At 40.9% G+C, this 19777-nt stretch overlaps 2 protein-coding genes across 3 annotated transcripts; one reads left to right on the forward strand and one right to left on the reverse strand.

The window, feature by feature from the left end:
- Window positions 1-1835: 1835 nt before the first annotated feature.
- On the forward strand, window positions 1836-9716 carry CFAP90 (cilia and flagella associated protein 90). Its single transcript, XM_063399767.1, has 3 exons — window positions 1836-2151; window positions 5854-5967; window positions 9488-9716. Exons 1-3 carry the CDS (start codon window positions 1975-1977, stop codon window positions 9632-9634), a joined length of 438 nt encoding a protein of 145 aa, XP_063255837.1. The 5' UTR covers window positions 1836-1974; the 3' UTR covers window positions 9635-9716.
- A 3097-nt stretch (window positions 9717-12813) lies between these two features.
- On the reverse strand, window positions 12814-19766 carry FASTKD3 (FAST kinase domains 3). Of its 2 annotated transcripts, none has more exons than XM_063399745.1 (7): window positions 19617-19766; window positions 17896-19356; window positions 16717-16802; window positions 16148-16310; window positions 15066-15135; window positions 13668-13782; window positions 12814-13095 (listed from the first exon to the last, which is right to left on the reverse strand). In XM_063399745.1, the coding sequence occupies exons 2-7, from the start codon at window positions 19325-19327 to the stop codon at window positions 12997-12999; spliced, it is 1965 nt and encodes a 654-aa protein (XP_063255815.1). In that variant the 5' UTR covers window positions 19328-19356; window positions 19617-19766; the 3' UTR covers window positions 12814-12996. The 2 variants fall into 2 exon arrangements, with proteins under 2 accessions (XP_063255815.1, XP_063255824.1); XM_063399754.1 differs by having other exon boundaries at window positions 19613-19727.
- Between the last annotated feature and the right edge of the window lie 11 nt (window positions 19767-19777).

The raw sequence follows: 19777 nt of genomic DNA on the forward strand, positions 1-19777 counted from the left end.
ATCTGACTTCAGAGCTCTCGCCTAGCTTAGTTGGTATCTCTGACGAACAGTTTCTTGTGGCTCTATTTTTAGCTGCAGTTTCAGCTGAGCTGCTTTTTATAAATGGGCTTGCTATCTCTCTGTGCTCGGACTAAACTACAGAAAAGCACTTGCACAATGGCAAGCAGGTCTCTGCTTAGGAAGCTGATGTAAGGCAGCTGTTGGATTTTCAATTCACTGCTCGCTTACGCTGTGCTAATTTGGCCTATGCTACAGAAAGAAGAGGATCTTAATTGGTAGAGGGACATTATTAGATAAGCAGATGGAAATTGTCATAAATGATTAAAAAAACCACCCACACCAGTCTGCGGATTATAAAGCCTCCATGCCACATTTGCAAAGAAGCGGGAGTCTGTGTTATTCAGTGGATTTGTGAAGGGAGAATGACAGCTACATAACAGGGATGAGACTTGTAGGCCCAAATTATTGCCTGGCTCCAAGATGCCTGAAACAATCAGCTGAGAAGATTTTTAGTACTCTGAAAGTTGGGGGATTTAAAACAAATTTTGGATGTTTGCTAAAGTTCAAGATGCCTGGGAGATTTCTATTGTGAAAGTGCTTACCAAAAGATACTTCTAGCAATAATAACAATAATGCTGTGCCTACAGGACAGTAGCTCAACAACTGTGATTGCAGAAAACTAAACCAAGCTACTCGCAGATCCCGGAGGATGAGGATGACAGTAAGAAGCGGCATGGGCATAGTTAGATATATGTATCAAACCAGGGTAACTATGGGGTGAATATCAAAACTAGGAGCCAGGTGCTACTAGGGCAGAGCAGTTTTACAGTCAGTCTGAAATTTAAACCCAGGAGACACTTATTTTCAGTGTTCCCAACACAAGTAAGTATGTGAGAGAACTTTCCAACTGCATTGCCTGAAATGGCTATGCATCCTATGCTGGATTCCGCACCTGGGATGGGTCAATCCTGGATGTACGTACAACCCAGGGAATGAGATGCTGGAAAGCAGTGCCACGGAAAGGGACCTGGGGGTCCTGGTTGATGGCAAGTAGAACATGAGTCAGCAGTGCCCTGGCAGCCAGGAGGGACAACCCTGCTTTGGGGGGTATCAGGCACAGCATGGCCAGCTGGGCAATTATCCTGCTTTGGTCTCCACTGGTGCAGCCTCATCTCGAGTCCTGTGTGCAGGTTTGGGTGCCACAATTTCACAAGGACATTAAGCTGTTAGAGAGTGTCTGGAGGACGGCAGCAAAGATAGTGAAGGGTCTGGAGGGGAACTCGTATGAGGAGCAGCTGAGGGCACTTGGTCTGTCCAGCCTGGAGGAGGCTGAGGGGAGACCTCACTGCAGTTACAGCTTCCCCATGAGGGGAAGAGGAGGGGCAGGCACTGACCTCTGGTGGTGATCAATGACAGGACCTGAGCTAAATCAGGGGAGGTTTAGGCTGGATATTACACAAAAGTCTTTATCCAGAGGGTGGCTGGGCACTGGAACAGGGTCCCCAAGGAAGTGTCACAGCATCAAGCCTGACAGACTTCAAGAGCGTGAAAGCCTGTGCCCGAGTATGTGACCTTCTGTCCAAAGAGAGAAGCCCAAGTTCCTCAAGACACTGGTTCCTTATTCTGGTGGAAATTCCATGCTGTGGTGTGGTTTTATTCACCTTACCCACTTAGAGGGAGATTTGGGGCCTAGTGCAAGCTGCCACAGCAAAAAAATCAGTCCCCTTCGGCTAGGCTTTGTTCTAACCTTCTTCCCCAGCTTCTAAGGACACAAAGGACTAGGGAGCCGGAGCCGCTGCGCAAGACTGAGACCAGATCTCCACTATCCGGTGTCCAGGAACTCACACTCCAGGCTTGACAGAGCTCTGCGGCCCGCCCGGCGCCCGGCCGCGCCCGGGGCCGGTTCCTGCCGGGCTGCCCCGGCCGGGGGCGCGGGGCCCCGGCGGCGTCGCCAGGTAACGGCGGCAGGGGAACATGGCCGCCCCCGGGCCGCGCACGCCCGGAGCCTGCGGGACGCCCCTGGCGCTAGAGGCGCTCGACAACGCGCCGGGGAAGAGGCGGCCTGCCCTCGCTTCCTTCTCCGCCTTCAGCTTCGTCCCGACCAAACGGGACGAGCCCCCGGAGCTCAGCTATTTCAACCGGCCGCACAAGGTGAGGGAGTGAAGGGAGCCGGGCGGGGACAGGCCGGGAGCGGCGCGGGGCGAAGAGACAAGCTTTCCCCGTGGGTCTCTGCGCAGTGTAGACCGCCTGCTCCGACTCGGTGCAAAGGCTCGGCCCTCATCATGAGGGACCTGGTCAGATAGGTGCCAAAAATCGTCATAGCATCATAGAACGGTTTGGGTTGAAGGGAGCTAAAGATCATACAGTATCAACCCCCTGTCGTGGGCAGGGATACTTTTCACTAGACCAGGTGGACCCAAGTCCCATCCACCGTGGCCTTGAACACCTCCAGGGATGGGGCATTCCCAGCTTCTCTGGGCTACCTGTTCTAATGCCTCACCACACTCAAGGTGAAGAATTTTTTTCTGATACAGAAATGTGGCACATAAATCTCTATCACTAGGCTATCTAATGCCAAAATAGCAGGTTTCACCATCAAAGGGCTTTCCAAAGTGTGTTTGCTGCTTGTGAATGGCAAATGAGGGTAAAGTCTTTCACTGGATAATGAGAGAAGGCAGAGACATTGTTTGCCAAGGATTGAGGATGAACAGACCACTTGGTATCAATGAAATGAGAGGCATTTTTAGGAGGAACACTAGGAAAGGCATTATCTGTCACTAGGGTTTGATGCAGCACCAGTGGATTTTGTCGTAACACACACTCTTGTGAACCCTTTTATAAGAAACTTCTCCATTTTCATATGAGGGAAAAGATTTTCCATGTGCATTGCATAAATTTTCCACATGGTCAGCTGTAATAAAGCCAATAGAGCTACTCGAAACAGTAACATGAACATATGCCTCCATAACTGAATGCTTCTGAAGGTGGTACACTGCCACTCAATATGTAGTAACTCAAGAGCGCTGGCAGAGAGCCTCACTCCTCACTCTGCTGCATTATGTCACCATAGTTCCTCATTCTGTCCTCATATTGAAAATCAGAAATGAAAACAATCTTACACTTTCTGCCTCAGCTGAGCTACAGTTCCTGGGTGGTGAACTTTTCTATGAATGAGATACTGTCATATGAGACATTGAAGTTAACAGGCTTTTTTCTCAAAAAAAATAGTATAAAAAAGTTCTGAAATGCCTATTATGACAATGTAACAAGCAATGCTATGGCAATTTATAACAATCAGTACAACCCATGAATCTTCTCCTCACCCAAGTGACAAGCTGCTGAATGCACCAAGCATGGGGCAGCCCTGACTGGTGGTTTGTGAGAGTTTGCAGGTCCTGTGTCCCAGGGATGTGGGCAGGGTACAGACCAGAGCACTGTGCTGGGCATGAAAAAAACAGCAAATTTTCTGCACTGACCACGTGGCCCTGCTAAAAGACAAGCAGATTTCTAATATCAGACTCTCTGGTGTTGATTCCAGCATTACCTTGGCAAGGTGATCTGACCCAAAGGTGAGTGGACAGAGTTGGTGCCATGCTTCCCAAAAGAGTAGGGAGAGCACAACAAGAGTAAGGCAAGGGCAGGTCAGAGGGCTGGCATGGTGCTCTTGGGTCTGGTGAAGCTCACCAGTCTGCACAGAAGTAGCAGCCAATATGGTAAAGCTTTTCCTTAGAGGTCTGCTTTCACACTCACAACGGCCTAGTTTGTGAAAAATGCTGCTCCAGTGGCACGGAAACAAAAAGTGATAACAGCTGTTTAATAGGTTTCTTCACAGCCCAGGCCTTGGCCACAGAGGAGGAAGCAGATTCAATCTATTCTTCTGCACAATTTAGGAATTAGATAATTTGGATATTTTTATTTATAGAGCAAAAGGAATCTCATTCCTTTTTGCAGCTCAAATACCTAAAACCAACCATGTATCAGAGACTGAAGCACAGAGAAGTAGGGAGAAGATGGGCTCATTGCACGGCCAGAAGCCAGAAATTCCTGCCTTTTAATCCCTTGGCTGACAGTTGCTCCCTGGATTGCTTTACGTAAATTACCGTAGCCAGTGTGCCTCGTGTTTCCTCTTCTGAGATGTGGAGAAAGCTATTACCTATTTTATGTGTGTCTGGAATATTAATGAATGCTTGCAAAGCATTTAGCTTTAGCAGCAGTACACAGAGGATGCCTAGCCTGAGTGCACATTCATCATCAGCTCTGTGTGACTCACTTGCTCTGATAGTTTAAGAAACAGCTCACCACCACCACCACCACCACTCAGGCCAACCAAGTTATCTTTTACAACAAAGAGAAACAGCAGCAGAAAGTTGTCAGTGTATTGAGCAAAGAATTGTTGTCTCTACAAATCTGGCAGAAAATCTTCAACAGATATCTGGGACAGAGCTAGTTTTTGATATAACAGGCTGGCTGACTATCTGTGAGTTCCAGTAAGGATGAATTATCTGCTCTGACATGAGCAACAAATGACACTCATACTCTGAAATGAGTAACAAATAATGCCACATGAATACCAGCAAAAAACAAATAATATTTCTGGTGGTGAATACAAATTAAATGCCCACTGAATGAAACTGGTAGCATGGGGAGGAAAGGAGAAGCAAGGAAGCACAGAAATAATCATGGAATGACAAATCATGTGCAGGGTGCTCTTGAACATGCCTGAAATCCTCTGAAGCTCGATGGTTTCTGAGAAGTGAAGGGATAGATAGGTTAAATACAAAATAATCTCTCCTCTTGCAGAACCAAGTATTGGAGATACCTTTACAAATAAAGCCTGAAATTACAGCAGTGTCTCACTAGTGCTCTTAATTATGGTTCCCTTTTAATGGAACCATTATAACCTTCCTGACCTGCCATGACTTGACTATATTTGGAGAATACTACTGTAATTTGAAAGACTCAAAGTGCATGAGATTTTCAAAGGTTAAATTGGACACACTAAAATTAGAGAAGAAAACCCCAACAAAATGCACCATTCTTCTAGTCAGCCTTGCACAAAGCCAATGATGATTGACATGTTTAATAGAATATAGACCTTTTAATGAAGTCCAGTAACAACTGGCAGCATCCTTCAGTAGGGGATTTTGGTTTTGGTGTTGTTTTTTTTTTCTTTGAAAAGTTTTTTAGTTTTGAAATTGCTTTGATTCCATTTATGAGAACTTCTTGATTGGAATTCATAAATTTCTCTGTTAGAAGAGCAGATCTTTTATGTTGCTTATTTGGATGCAAACTATATCAGCAGTTGAAAAACACTATGGCTTGGGGTGTGCTTTATTTTCATGCCTGACAAATGTGTGTGATGCATACCACTGGATCACCACAGGATTACCACTGTGGCATGCTTCTCAATTCTGCTTTAATCAGAAATTAAATTATGTTTACAGTGCAGGGTACCTTTGTCTTTTTGAAAGTTCCTGTTTTGCTTTTATATAATTGTGCCAGATCATTTGACAAATACACAAATTTAGGAAGGATAATACTAAGTGCAGAAAATTAAAACAGATCAGTTAAATTTCCAAAATTACAACAGATTACAGGGGAGAAAAAATAAAGTAAATTGCCACAAGGGAAATTTCAGAGCTAAACAAAATAAATGATACCACTGTCATTAGGTAATTTTGCAAACTATTCAAAAGGGCCGGCCCAAACTCCCTAATGAGGTCAGTAATATTACAGTTTTCTTCATCTAATGCAATATATGCACTATTTAGTTATTGATTTGACTACATGTATTCTGTAATTTGTGAAGTAAAGCAATTGTGTGAATTAGCCATTTTTTCCTCTTCTCTCAAGACAGGAGATTTCACCTATGATGCCATTTTCGGAATGTCAGAAGGTTATGACCAATATCTTTCACGATGTGATAGAAAACATGTAAAGGGTCGTGGCCTTAAAATTCATGAGGAGGTAACCCTTTGATAAATTCATAATTATCTTTGTTTAAGGTGTTTTATACATTTTGACATGACTGGGGGCTATAGGCATTGTTTTACCCTTTATAATGTAGCCCACATGGTAAGAAAGGAATTGGAAGGAGGACATCATTGTGCTCAGGCTGCAGGTTTTGGAGAAAGCTTTATCCCATGAAGACACCCTAATTAGCTCTTGCTCATTCATATCCTGCAGATTTCCAGGTGACATGACATATGCAAGTTAAAGCAAGGGGGAAGAGGTAAATCCTCTCTTGCAGAGTGCAGGGTGTACTCTGAACCATTTGTGCCCCTCAAGAGTTGTACTTCAGGTGGTTCTGCAGTTACTTCTGTGATACTTAAAAACTCTTCTCCCTGAGGGGACTAGATTCAGAGGCCATGACTTCACTGCTGTCCTCTGACACCCACCCTCTCTAGGCCAGCATTTGCTGAGAAAACCCGAGTCTCTGAAGCTGGTGACTTTGTTAGGAAAACCTACACCAGATTGCCCTGCAGGAAGGAAATTCATAGGGAGCTAGTGCAAAGGTGTGGTCAATCAGAAAACACGGGCATTTCAGGCCAGCAGAATCTGGATTTGATGTGCAAACTGATAGGTAATACTCTCTTGGAAACAGAAATATTATAATATATATGCATAAATGTATATGTACATATTTTTGCATGCAGCATCTGAATAATTCACATATGTATTTAAGTGCCTGTGTATGTAATTATATTTATACATACAAAACTGCACATAGAGGTAGAGGCTGCCTAAAACTAAATGAAGGGTAACCTCTGTGTACTAATGACCTCAAAATCCCAATGGGTTCATGGGATGTAAAAGTGATGGCTAGGCTAGGGATGGCTGCTCACTTTGATGGTTTGTTACGGAGAAGAAAGAGGGACACAAGAGTTCAAATTACTCTGATTTCTGTGCAACAAAATTATTTCTTTCTGACAAAGCCCACCGACTGTGATTCATCTCATCAGCAGTTATATATGCCAGATATTTGAGTGCAAGTGTATAGCCATAATGCCCTTCCTTCAACTCTATCAGACAGTGCAGGAAGTGTTAGATGCTCCCAAATGAAAGCCCAGGAGTGCCCATTAGCATCACCTGCTCATGCCTAATAACTCAGCTGCAAATCTGTGCATTTATGTAAATGACTACTCCAATTAGAAGTTAAACTTTTTGCTTAAAGAAAACAAAGACAACCTCCTTCCCCTAGTACCAAGCCCAACCTCTAAGTGGGAAATCCATGTACTAAGTTCATCAATATAAAGTTATGGCATTTTTCTGGATTCTTGTATCAATAAAACTCACTTTCCTATTAGTTTTCTTCCTAGAGCAAATTTTTATGGCAAACTTAAATTCATGCCAGCTCTGCTGGGCAGTGCACACAAGGGACTAAGCAAACAGGTGTCCCTTAATCCAGCCCTTTAATTAGCATAGAGACACATCAAACCTGCAGCTGTTCAATACCACAACGTGATCCTCCTGCATGTGATGACACCCAACACTGGATGTAACCAGTGCAGGTCACTTACTCATCTTTAATTAGCACAGTGGGCCTCTCAGGCTTTATATAATAATAACTATATAAAATATAATGAATAAAAATACCACAATTGACATAGTTCTAGTACAGCACCTAAGACAGACTGAACCCACCACAGTACACTGCTTTACTTGAAGTGGAAAAAAGCAGACTACTGCAAGAAAGCCCCTCATGTCCTGCAGATAGCCTGGGTGCACTCACAGAACTCGAGAATACAGTGACAGGTATTCAGTTCAGCTAATGCAGCTGAGTAGCTGCAGTGCAGTGCATGCACAGAGCTGCCACTGCTGATTCCAAGTGCTAGCGGTGCTGGAATTACACGCTGCGAGGGCGGGTAGCAGGACGCTTCCCAGCCAACTGTTGGAAAATCTGAAACTCGCTGAAAGGCAAACCCACAAAGATGAAATGCCAGTGTGCACAGTCAGTGCTGTGCTACCAAGGATGCTAAAAACTGAACCTTATTTATTTAAAAGGAACACAAACTATTGGAATTACGTCCTGCTGCCTGTCATTAGCACTGTAAACCCTGAATTTCTAGCAGTCTTCCTTGATGGCTAAACAATTTTTTAGTTTCTCATTTTTCAACATTTATTCACAACTAGGGCAGGGGAGGAAATGGTCTTAATTTTGCCTCCCAGTCTCCTTGACTTGATTTTCATTCTGCTGGGGCTAAAAGTTCTCGTACTGATTTTAATAAAGTGGAGTAAGGTGGGCAGGAGAACTGGGGGATAAATGGTTGTTTTGAAATGAGATTTTCTATTGAGTTAGTTAGTTAGTTAGTTAGTTAGTTAGTTAGTTAGTTAGTTAGTTAGTTAGTTAGTTAGTTAGTTAGTTAGTTAGTTTGTTTGTTTGTTTGTTTGTTTGTTTGTTTGTTTTAAAATCAGTTCAGGTTCTTTCCATGAAGCTGGAAATGTCTCTTAGCTGCCCTGCTATGAGATCACTCCAATCTGTCTCCCACCTGCATCCTTGCAGGACATAAGTGCTGATTTGCTCAGGCAGATTTTTTTGTCCTTGTGTTTGAACTATGGTGTGCCATCTGCATTTTGATTCGCCTTTTAGATACTATTTATATTTTAAGACTAGAAAAACAAGTTGCAGACCAAGGCTTACTGTGTTGGTCAGTGTGCAAACATACAAGCAGCCTGATAAATTTGAGACGTTTGGCTAGGGAAAGAAAAACATACAAATCCTGTCTTTCCCTTCTGACTCCATAGCTCCCTGTTGCTATAACACAGGAAGGAACTGCTGATTGCAGATAGTGACTACACAGACACCTAAAAGTGCAGCTTACTAAGAACAAGCTTAAAATCTTTTCTTAGTCAGGTTGTTTTTCATCAAGTCCACTTTCCATCATTGCAAAGCAGTTATTTCTGTAATCTTACAGTTACAAGTATTTTTAGTAAAACCTTTCATTGTGCAGAAATAAAGTAGTATATGCTTTATTTCCTTCAGGGAAAGCTTGCATGGGCTAGTGGTTGCTCAGGGTTTTTCTTAGGCTTGGATTTTTTTCATGCTGTGCTTTCAGTGAATTGTGCAAGCAGGGTAGGTGTTCCTGTAACAGGGGGCACAAATCTTTCCTATTTTTTAAAAGAATCATGCAATTCAGAGCACAAGAAAAATAAAATCTATGCTTTTCTAGCATTTAGTTTACCAGTAATCACATAGTAATCACATGTGTGTGTATGTATTTGTGTAAAAAATTATCAACCCACAGCTCCGTATCTTACCATCTTGTCATCTAGTGACACACTCATGGTTTATTAAGATAAAATAACATAAGAACTAGGACAGGGATGGAACAGTAAGGGCACTAAAGAAATACACATCCATATAGCGGATGCTGTACAGTTCTGTCAGTCCTTTTCCCCCTGGCCACAGCACATTTAGCAATAGGGAGCTGCCATGTTGTCTATTCACCCTGTGATTTCTTCTAAGGTGACTTTTGTGTTTTCACAGGAAATGGCAAGACCTGTTCCTGTGTTGACCTCTTCAGAGTACGGGAAGCGTGTCCATAAGCCCTTGGAACCAGCAACCAGAGAGCATGCAAGGGTTCACAGCCTGCACGCAGCAATCTACGGCGAAGGCAGCCGCCCTACGCATTGAAAGAACCTTCTCCAGGCCTGCATCCACGGGACATCTCATCAGCCACATTTCTCTGGGAAAAATAAAAACCATTTTGGAAAGCAATATGGTGCTTTTCCCTTCTCTTCTACAGTTTAGTTAATGAGAATGATCTGGATCAAAAGTAGGGTGAAATAGCAGCTGCACTTTTTCTCATGCTAATTAAAATGCACGTCTTCTCCTTACGTTCTCATAAAAATCTCATGAAGAGCAGCACCAACAAGAGCTTTTTAGAACATTTTAGGCAGCACCACCAGGAATGAGACCTGTTGGGTCAAAAACTGTCTCTGTAATTCTGGGCACTGCTTCTACATAACCATTCATAGATCTAACATTGAGCAAGCTTGACCCTCAAGGTATCAGTGGTTTTTCAGATTTTTCAATCCTTACAGAGTTGCTAGAGAATTGTGAGACATTGTTTTATGTTCACAAAAGCTGAAATGGATATTCAGCTCAGAATTTTCAAAAATGTGTGCTTATGTGCTTAGCAGTTTCAGTAGACTTCAAGTGGAACTTGAGTTAAAAGGAACTTCTGAGCGCTTAGCATTTGAAGAGACAAAATCTGGGTTTAGCTGAATTCAGACATTCATTTCACTAACTTCCACTATAGGAATGGTCTCTGATTGATTTAACAAGAAAAATCATCATTGGTTCTGCATGCAATTTGAAAAAAAAAATGGGAAAAAAGACTAATACTAGCAGAACAAGCACTAAATAATTTGGTAGAAAGGGTGGAAAAAACACAAGGATTTGAGCAGTAGTCATTTAAAAAGAATGTTTAGCACAAATGTCTAAATTTGATTAAACATTTAATGCCTTGTACTTTCACAGAATCTAGTACTAAAATTTTAAGGTAATTTCGGGAGGAGTTTCTCCTGCAAAGTATGCATCACTTTGGTTCCCAAGAGCCACTGATCCTGTTGTTGTTTAAAGCTGAGGTAGTAGTGTTCAGAAAGGAACACCCAGAGTGATCTTAGCAGAAAAAGGACTGGAAGTCCACAGCTGTGACTGACACTGGTTTTGTCAGGTATTTAGACACAGGAAATCTGTGTCATTTGTAAGTACAGTGAGACACCTAGTGAAAGAAACAAAACAAAACAAAAAAACCCAACCAAAAACAACTTCTTAATCTGGGACCTGAAAAAGTAGTACATTACTTAAAAAAAAATTAGGCAATCGATAGCCTAATTGTTTGGCATGATGTGAGAAGCAGAGTGCATAGCAGCCCATTCTGAGAGGTGTTTGTTACTTTCATTATCCATGACCTGCAGTTCTTCAATGGGCTATGGACAAAAGGACCTTAACAGCTACACTCCTTTTCAAAAACTTCACTAAACAAATTCAGCAGCATTAATTGAAAGGAATCACAGTAAGAACAAAGGGAGAAGGAAATGTTTTGTAATACCACAATGCTTTTTCAAAGATCAGTATCAAAGTTATACCAGTAAAGAATGAGGTGGAATATGGCCATATTCTTAGCAGGTTATTTTTACTTTGGGACAGTCAGTACAAATTGCTTTTTTTTAAGTATACTTACTATATTTACAAACCATCTGTGTTTGATCATCTATTGGAAATCAAATTTGTTTGAGAATACCACCACCTTCTGGCCTGTGTGAGAAACAGGCATCACTAGTTCTACCACGGAGAAAGTATCAAAACTCCACCTTGAGTTTTCTATCTCATTACTCTGCTTATGTCACACCCTTCCAATCCCTACTCACTTTTGAAGGTCTTTGACAGGTTGTTCCTCCCGCTACTTGTTTCTCATTCAGTTCTGAATGGTTCACTTCTTTCTTCGGTGCTCACCCTGACAATTTCTTCAGTATTAGTGATAAGTTTCTTATAAATTTAGTTTGCAAAGCCATTTCAGCTGCTCTCCTTCAATTTCTCTTGCTAGAATGACAAATTCTTAGGTTACTGATGTTCTGAGCTTACTATTACACTGTTGGAAAGCATCTCATTACCTTTTCTTGTTCCCTTACCTGTCAATGTTGACATACTCCTGTGAGGAAGGGTTTTATACACGCAACAAATAACACAAACAGAATGGACAGTATAATACTGTAAATCATATATAATGTAAATCATGTTCTGGATGTGGATTTTGCATCCAGTAATCTCTAGAGATTGTTGGGCCAATTGAAAGACACTTGCAACTCACAAATTATTGACAGTAGCCTTGGAAGGAAGAAAATGACCATATTCTGTATCTACTGGTAAAATATGCAGAATGTCAATGATGTGAAAGTTTCACCTTTTTTGTATCAAAACAACAGTAAAAATCAAACTAGATGATAATGGAAATTCTGCTTTGCTACTCCTAAATAGTAATTCCAGACAGGGAGGAAGCACAAGCTAACCAAAATATGCGTTTTGAATTTGGAATGCAGGGGAGTTCATCAAGTATACATGATGTGGTCAGAACCAAAACTCTCCTGTTTTCCCTTCATCATTTGCAAAAGCAGTGCACTGACCCAAGTTAGGGCACACTTGTTCTGACTGAAGTGGGTACTGGTTCTGATTCTCAGTTCCAGAATTTCTGTTCATACATCAAAAAGGGCTGCCATGGGACATAGTTCTGAGCTTCAGAGTGCTCAGAGTTTCTGCAACCTGGAGGAACTCTGGAGTGCATACATGGCCCCATTTAGACAGTTTAGCTAAAACTGCCACCAAAGGCCAAACTACAAATAGACTATATCTGGAACATTGGGTGGTCCCACAGAGTTGGTTGTGCAAGCCCATTATTCTGTGGCAGCTTTACTTTTACAAAGTAAAGCAAATCCTTTTTATTAAAAATGCTCTCATTTTCTGTAAGGCATTGCTATTTATTGAACTGCACTCTACATCTCTTAAGTAAAACCAATAAGCCAATATTGCTCCTGCAACTACTTCAAATTTTAGTTCTATGAAACACTTGGGAAATTACATGAGCAGCTGTAAGTAAATTGCACAATTTTTTTTCTTATACTGTCAAGAAAAGCCCAGATTAGTAGGTATTTTATAGACATATTCTGTACATTCAGACTGGCTGGTATCCTTCAATAGTCACATGTGGCTGTTTGCAGCTGAATTAGAACCAGTTAAAAATACAAGGGAAAACCAGCACTGACTGGCTGGCACTTATATCTGTAAACTGGTAATAGTATTGACACAAATCATAAGAAAATATGATGATCTTTATTACTCTTTACATGTCAATTGTTCCAAATATTGGAAGGTTTCACACTTAGAAGCTCAAATTCTCTGAGGTGAAGTTACTTAGAAAAAAGACTTTTTCTTCCATGCACAGAATTTACACTTTTTAGTATAGAAGGCTTGTGATCCAGTAGTATTCTCCAGTGTCAGCTGCTGAGTCCATATGTACAAGGAAAGATTTTTTTGTGTAGATAATCTGCCATTTTTCTGGTATTTTGAAGATTTTTTATCTCAAAAAATGGAATCTGGAAACAAAACAAAAAAGATTGCTGGAAATACCTTTTAATAAACAACTCGGTAAGACTGATATTCATTAAGGAGGTGCAAAATTGTACATCAAATACTTTTTTTGTTTTAAAATTAAAGATTTAATCCTACATTTACTATTGATCTGTAAATGACCTGAATAGAGATTACTGTAAAAAAAAGTGATCTCTATTACTTAGTTTAAACTAAGCTAAATATTATGGGTTAGGCTTATGTAATAAGTGATGATAAGTGGAAAATAAAATCTCAAGAATCCATAACATTTTCCTTTAATTCAAGATTTCAATCTTAATCACTGAAGAGAAGAACTCTTCCAAACAGCAACTATATGGCAAAAAACACAGACAGAAACACTAACTGATCCGAGGAAGAAAAGTATTTCTGTACACTCTCAAAAAGACAAAAGCTAGGCAGAGAGAACCTAATATAGAACCAACAAAACTTCATCTGCTTTAGGAATTAATTGAAACTACAGTTTTAAGTACTGTAAAGTATTTTTTACTTGTTTTCTCAGCCACAGCAAAAGGAAATCACTGTCTTTGGACTTTACCTGCACAACTTCATAACCAAGTAGCTGAAGATGTCTCTGTTTAATAGCTTCTTCTCCCAGCAGATTGTGGCTATGAGCACAAAATCTATTCTGACCATCAACACACAGGGCAATTCTAAAATTAAGCATAAGTGTAATATCAAAAAAACCAAAAAAACCAACAAACCCACTACAGTTATTTTAATCACCACAACTACTGCAGTTCCTAAGAAGCATGAAACAACACCTCCCTCTTACACCTCATTGACTCAGCTGTAGGATGGGAGTTACCTAGTTCAGGATAATTTAAATCATTCAGTTTAAGGGGGGAGGTGAAACCCTGAAACTTAGTGAAACTGATCTGAAAAGTTTTTTTATTTGCTCTGAACAAAAATTACCATGCAAGTCAATGAGAATTTGGTATTTTTAATGCTATGATAAGTAAGCTGTTTTGAATTCTTCTAGGAAAAAAACATAAAAAACCTTGCCTCAGCTAGAAAAAATTTCAGCAGCTACATTTATTGAACTTACTACTTTACCTGTTGAATCCATTAGAGTTCAAGCTGAGTTTAACCTACGTCTGTTTTAAATTAAACCTGTACACATGGTTCATAGCATGTATTATATTTTTTGTTCTGGGTGATAAAAATCCCATCAATTTAAACCAAGGTTTTATATCTACTGTTAAAAAGTTGTTTAAATTTTCAGTATGTTAAGTATATTTTGACTTTGTTTACTTCATGAAAGCTATTACTTAAAAAGAAACATTAAAGGTCATTCTTAAGCATTTAAACATAGGGTCTTGGAAAGAACCTGTATTGGTGTCTGAGTTTTGTGAAGGTGTCCTGGTTTCAGCTTAAACCACAGCAGATAGTTACTCTGGAAAAAGCCTAACCTCTTCAAAGAATTCACAGCAGTGCAGTTGCAAATACCACACAGGCAGGTTTCTTAACTTTGTATCCATGGCTTCCCAAAGTAACCCTTGCTTAATATACATTCAAACCTAGGCATTTCTCAATGAAAAATAACCAGCATCTGTAGCAAATATCCTTATTATGCAGGATTCTTTTCAGACTCTGTACAATCTGTACAAATACACTCAGAATTTTGTTTTAATTTGAAAATGAATTACAGAGTATCAGAATAGATTGCTATAATCCAAATAAAAATCACTTGATTCTGGGTGTCACTGGGTAAACAAACCAACCATCTGACATTGTATAGTCAGGTGGCAAAACAATCAGCAAAAAACCAGACTGTTAATTTTGCCCTTTTGCCAATGGTTTCAGTGTGAGATCTGAACTTTGTTCAAGTCAATAGCAAAACTACAAATAGCTTAATTTTTGCCAGGTTTTCACCCTATATGCTCTTGCTTAGTGTAAATCCACATTTTACCAGTGGTTTCTTTTGTTGTCTTACCGTCTGTGTACCTCTTCAAGTTGGGCCGCAGGCAATACAAAACCTTCTTCATCTAATTTAATCTCAATATCTTGTGAATATGAAAAAAGAAGTGACATTAAAAGTCATTTCTTATAACAAACTTTCTACTTTAATTCTCATCCCCTCACAGTTGTTTTGTTAAATAACTATAATACTATCACCTTTTTTTTTTTCTTTTAATCACACAAAAAAAGGCTGACAAATGTTGTACAGACTTAACACAAATGGGTGATAATTAGTAACAGTTCAGCTTTTCATAATGCTCACAAGCAAAGGAGTATTCCAAGTCCATTAAAAACTGTAATACAGTTAAATGGCACTTTGCCAGCGTCTCTGGAATTTTGAGAGCTTTGAGGAGAGACACATTCTCTCCCTCTGCTAACTTCAACATTCAGGTGAAAGCTGACATGCACAATAATTCTGGAATTGCTTTTTATTTTTTTTAATCCCCTTTTTTATTTTTTTAAATCCCTCTGACATCCATAGTGTCCAAGACTCCCTTCCCTCAACATCTTATTATCATCCACCCCTCCTGGGCACGTGCCTTTGTTCCTTACTGCCTTCTGTGTTTCCTGCTGCACACAACCCTTTGTTCTGCTCACTCCTGTCTTACACGCCACAAACTGTGCCATCAGCAGCTCTTGCTGAGGGGAGAGCAGCCAGCTGAGCAGGGCACATGGCTGATCACCTTCCTTTCTCTACTCATCACTAATGCAGGGAGATCGGGCGAGCCTCCTTTTGCTTTACATTATACAAATTGTTTAAAGGATAAGGAGCTGGCAGTAAAACCACAGAATACAAGCAGCTGTTAGCAGCTGTTTTCAACGCAAACTGGCTGGGTAAATACCAATTAATGCTGCAGTGCTTTTCTCTCCATTTTCCTTTCTCTGACTCTAAAAATTATTTACTTAAAGTTCCCAAATTTCAGATCTTTTACAGAAATTTGCATCCCAGTTTACTTTTTCTGTATTTGCAGAATTTAGAATGCCCACAAAGGAAACGAAAGCTTTGGCACCATACACACACAAATTTAATTACTAATTGAAAGAAATGATACTTACCAAGTACATAGAAATACGGTGTTGATACCTCTGATGCAAAATATATTCTTTTTTTCAGTAAATAAAGTAATCCTGTCTTCACCCTTTTAAAGAGGTGAACATCAGGGGAACTGTGAAGTGTGGGACAGGCCTTTACTTGGTACTTTGAAAGAAGTTTTGGACCCTGGATAAGGACAGAAAGCCAAATCAAAAAAGGGAGGCAACATTTTTGTAATTACTTCACATTATCCTAGCAAATGTATTCTGTGCATTTCAAAGCCAGGTCTATTGAGAGACCTACAGTCTGAGGTATGATCTGATGGAAACTTAAAGTCATCCAAACAACTACCAGAACATCCTCAGGAAGCTTCAATGCTGTCATGTTCATGAGAAATACACAGCTGTTTCCATTCATACAAATACATCAAGTCATTCAATCAGGTAGAAATGCTTCATATTTTCATCAGGGAAAGTTGGTTTGTCCAATTCCAATGCTTTTTATGGGAAATACACACAATTAAGTACAAACAGGGCCCTAATGACCTTATAACCTCTTGTTAACATCAATTCTGGTTTCACATGTACTGTACCTCATAAAATGGGCACTCCAGAGTGACAGTCAGAAAAAGCTGGGTAAGCTGGGACATAACAACTCTGTTCAAACCAGGTGGCTGAGCTGAAACAACAACATTCTGGTTTTCAGGTGTACTTTCAACAAAGTATCTTCACACAAACCATATGCAGAAGTCAGGAAAAGCTATTCAGTACAATGTGCAGAAAAGCTATTTAATCATTAAAATTCTCAGTAATTGTTTAAGTGAACAGAAAGATCAGTATGAAATTACATAGGTAGAAAATGAGAAAAATATTTACAGAAATATCAATACAAAAATACAAAACTAGCAAAATCTTAGCTAAAACTGTCATATTCTTTCACAAAAAAATGAGAGTCCAAAAGACACAGGACATTCTACACAGAAAAATAAATTTGAGTTGAGGTCTTATTTAAATATCTCCTTATAACCACTTCTCCCCAGTTATAATCCCAGGATTTCATTGTTTCACTTTTTAATCTTTTTTAACCTGCAAATTGTGAATAATACCAAATAATTTCTGGAGATTTGTCTGCTTTGTAAAAATCCACTCCTTCAGGTAGTTCATGTTTTTGAAAAATTACATGACCAAAATTTCTAATCACTTTGAAAACTTTAGCCTAGTTTTATTAGTAGAGCAATCTTAGCTGAAATCTTATTAAGTCAGTCATCTTTCTGGAATAGCTTACATGTCGCTACAATGACCGTAAAATGCTTTAGTATTAAATAGAGAATAACTCAAAACGATGTGTTGTTCATAATAGATTTGTGTCCAAAAGCACTGAAATATGCAATAATTAGAGCCAAGAACAGACTATCACATGGAGGAAATTCTAGCATCCTGTATTAGACAAAGGACAAACATGGGGAACACCAGGTCACTATTTTTTTAGGAAACCAGAAGGATTAACTGAAATAATTCTTTTAAGGGAATTCAAGTCTGTATTTTAAAACTGTACAGTGCAATTTTCAAATTCAACTAAATGACATAACATGAAAGACAATGGCAACTGTGACAAGGAAGCAAAAGCCTTTGGCGTCCCTATTTTCCAGTCACTTTGATCAGGTCAGTGTTGACTTGACAAATTAAAGTGATAAAAAATAGGTGCTTGACAATAGACAAACCACAAAATTGAAATAAATGTGGAACATCCCAGGAGAAATTCTGCTCCTTACCTTGAAGCTTTTGCAGAAAATAGGGACTAAATATTTTTGGCAGAAAATTTATTGGGTAACGTTGAATAAGGACACACGAGTGTAGCAGGTTTAGCAAGGTGTGAGGTTGGAAGTGCCTCAGGCGGGTATGCAGCACAGCTTCAAGCTTCCTAAACAAGGAAGAAGCACTTGGAGGCAGGTAGTTAAGCGTCCCAAATGGGATAATATACGCAGCAATCTGGTCAGTGGTAAGTCTGTCAGCATTGGAAATGAAACTTTCTGCCACTGCATCAAAGATGGGCTTTGAAAGGATCATCTTTTTGCAGCAATAATGCATGACCTTGCTGACTGTTTGGGGATGCATGGTGAGGATGGACTCAGGGACATGTCTTTCCAGTGCCTCTGTAAAAGTTTCCAATTTTTGCCCAAAGTACAGGAAAGCTTCCAGTACATCTACCAGTTCATGATCTGTGAAATAGGGAACATGCTTCACTGAATGTTTACACAGTGCAGTGACTAAGAGAACTGCCCGAGTCTGACGAAGAACCACCAGTGAATTCAGTATTACACTTGCAAAGTTTGGGCTTAGCTGAGAAACTGTGTGAAAAGTGACACTGTTCAGTCTGTTTAGCAAGTTTTGGCATTGTTGCCCTTCCCTCGCAGTCACTTGCAGTATCTTATAAACCATCGCTATTTCCCTGGGACTCCACTTCTCAATGTCTCTTTCTTGCATGTGCCTCACAATTTGTTCCAGCATCGCACAGCTTGGTCCTTCGAACTCAAGCAAACTCTCTCCAAGAGAACAGAGATTTTCAGCAGTCAGCTGTCCCCCGCCGAGCCGCTCCTCGCTCTCCGAAAGCAGGCTCGTCATCAGCGTGCTCTGCGGATCTACACGAAGCCTTATCAAAGCCTGCAATGCATTCAGCAGGCCCGTGTTCGACAGTTTTGAGGATTCAAATTCCAACTGGAAGCATAATGCCCTGAAAACTTCATTCTCTAACAGTGCGGGGTTTTTAAGACCATTGTCATCCACCTCAACTTCAGAAATCCTCTGCAGGGCTCCTGCGGCCATAGTATCAGACATCACCTCTAGAGAGCTAAGAAAGTAAAAAATGTCTTTTGATGTACAAAGGTTGTTCAACTTCTTGAAAAATAATTGTTCATCCATCCACACATTATTTGATTTAGCACAGTTCCTGATATCGCCACAAAGATGCACAGCTTCGTTAACAGAGAGTGGCTGCATCTGCAGTTGAACATGTTTTTTCCTACAAAACAGATACTGAGATTTATCTTTGACACACAGCATCCTCATGGCCACGGGGCTCCAGTTTTGGGGCTTTCGCTGCCCCCTGACGAAGTTCAACCTTTTGCTTAGGGTCATCAAAGCAGACCTGCTTGCTGGTGTGCTGGATGAATACAACTGGAAACTTTTCCGGCTAATCAAAGCCATTTTGAATCACTTGAGTTCTGAAATGATACCTAGAGGAAGAAAAATAGATATGTAGTCTGGGAAAAAGCACCAGGGTCACTAAAATGCAGAAAAAAGCCCACTCCAATTCTTTTGGTGGCCGGAAAGGTGGGTACGATCCCTCTCCCCCACGAGCCCAAGGCAATGCGGAGAGCGATGCCGGGAGCGGCGAGCCCGTGTGACAGGCTGCCGCGCCTTCCCGCACGGCGGACGAACAGCAGACGGACACCAACGAGGCGAGGCCCCTCCATCCCCCAGCCCCAGCACCTACTGCTGCTACTGCCGCGGGCCGGGGCCGCGCCGCTCCGCCCCGGGGCGCACACGGCCGTGCCGGGGCAGCACCCGCGGCCTCCCCTCGGCGGCCATCGCGGGCAGCGCGGCGCCTGCCGGGACCTTCCGGGGCCGCCCTCGGCCCGCCCGGCTCGGCCCACT

This window comes from Prinia subflava, chromosome 1 (genome assembly GCF_021018805.1).
Source record: "Prinia subflava isolate CZ2003 ecotype Zambia chromosome 1, Cam_Psub_1.2, whole genome shotgun sequence".
NCBI lineage: Eukaryota > Metazoa > Chordata > Aves > Passeriformes > Cisticolidae > Prinia > Prinia subflava.

Excerpts from the sequence above, each read along its gene's own strand:
- FASTKD3 (XM_063399745.1), bottom strand. The coding sequence starts at position 19,327 with ATGGCTTTGATTAGCCGGAAAAGTTTCCAGTTGTATTCATCCAGCACA. Across the intron at positions 16,803-17,895 it reads TTTTCTGCAAAAGCTTCAAG|CTCAGCCACCTGGTTTGAAC; the intron begins GTAAGGAGCAGA and ends TTGTTGTTTCAG. Across the intron at positions 13,096-13,667 it reads TTGGTTATGAAGTTGTGCAG|ATTCCATTTTTTGAGATAAA; the intron begins GTAAAGTCCAAA and ends TTTTGTTTCCAG.
- CFAP90 (XM_063399767.1), top strand. The coding sequence starts at position 1,975 with ATGGCCGCCCCCGGGCCGCGCACGCCCGGAGCCTGCGGGACGCCCCTG. Across the intron at positions 2,152-5,853 it reads ATTTCAACCGGCCGCACAAG|ACAGGAGATTTCACCTATGA; the intron begins GTGAGGGAGTGA and ends TCTTCTCTCAAG. Across the intron at positions 5,968-9,487 it reads GCCTTAAAATTCATGAGGAG|GAAATGGCAAGACCTGTTCC; the intron begins GTAACCCTTTGA and ends GTGTTTTCACAG.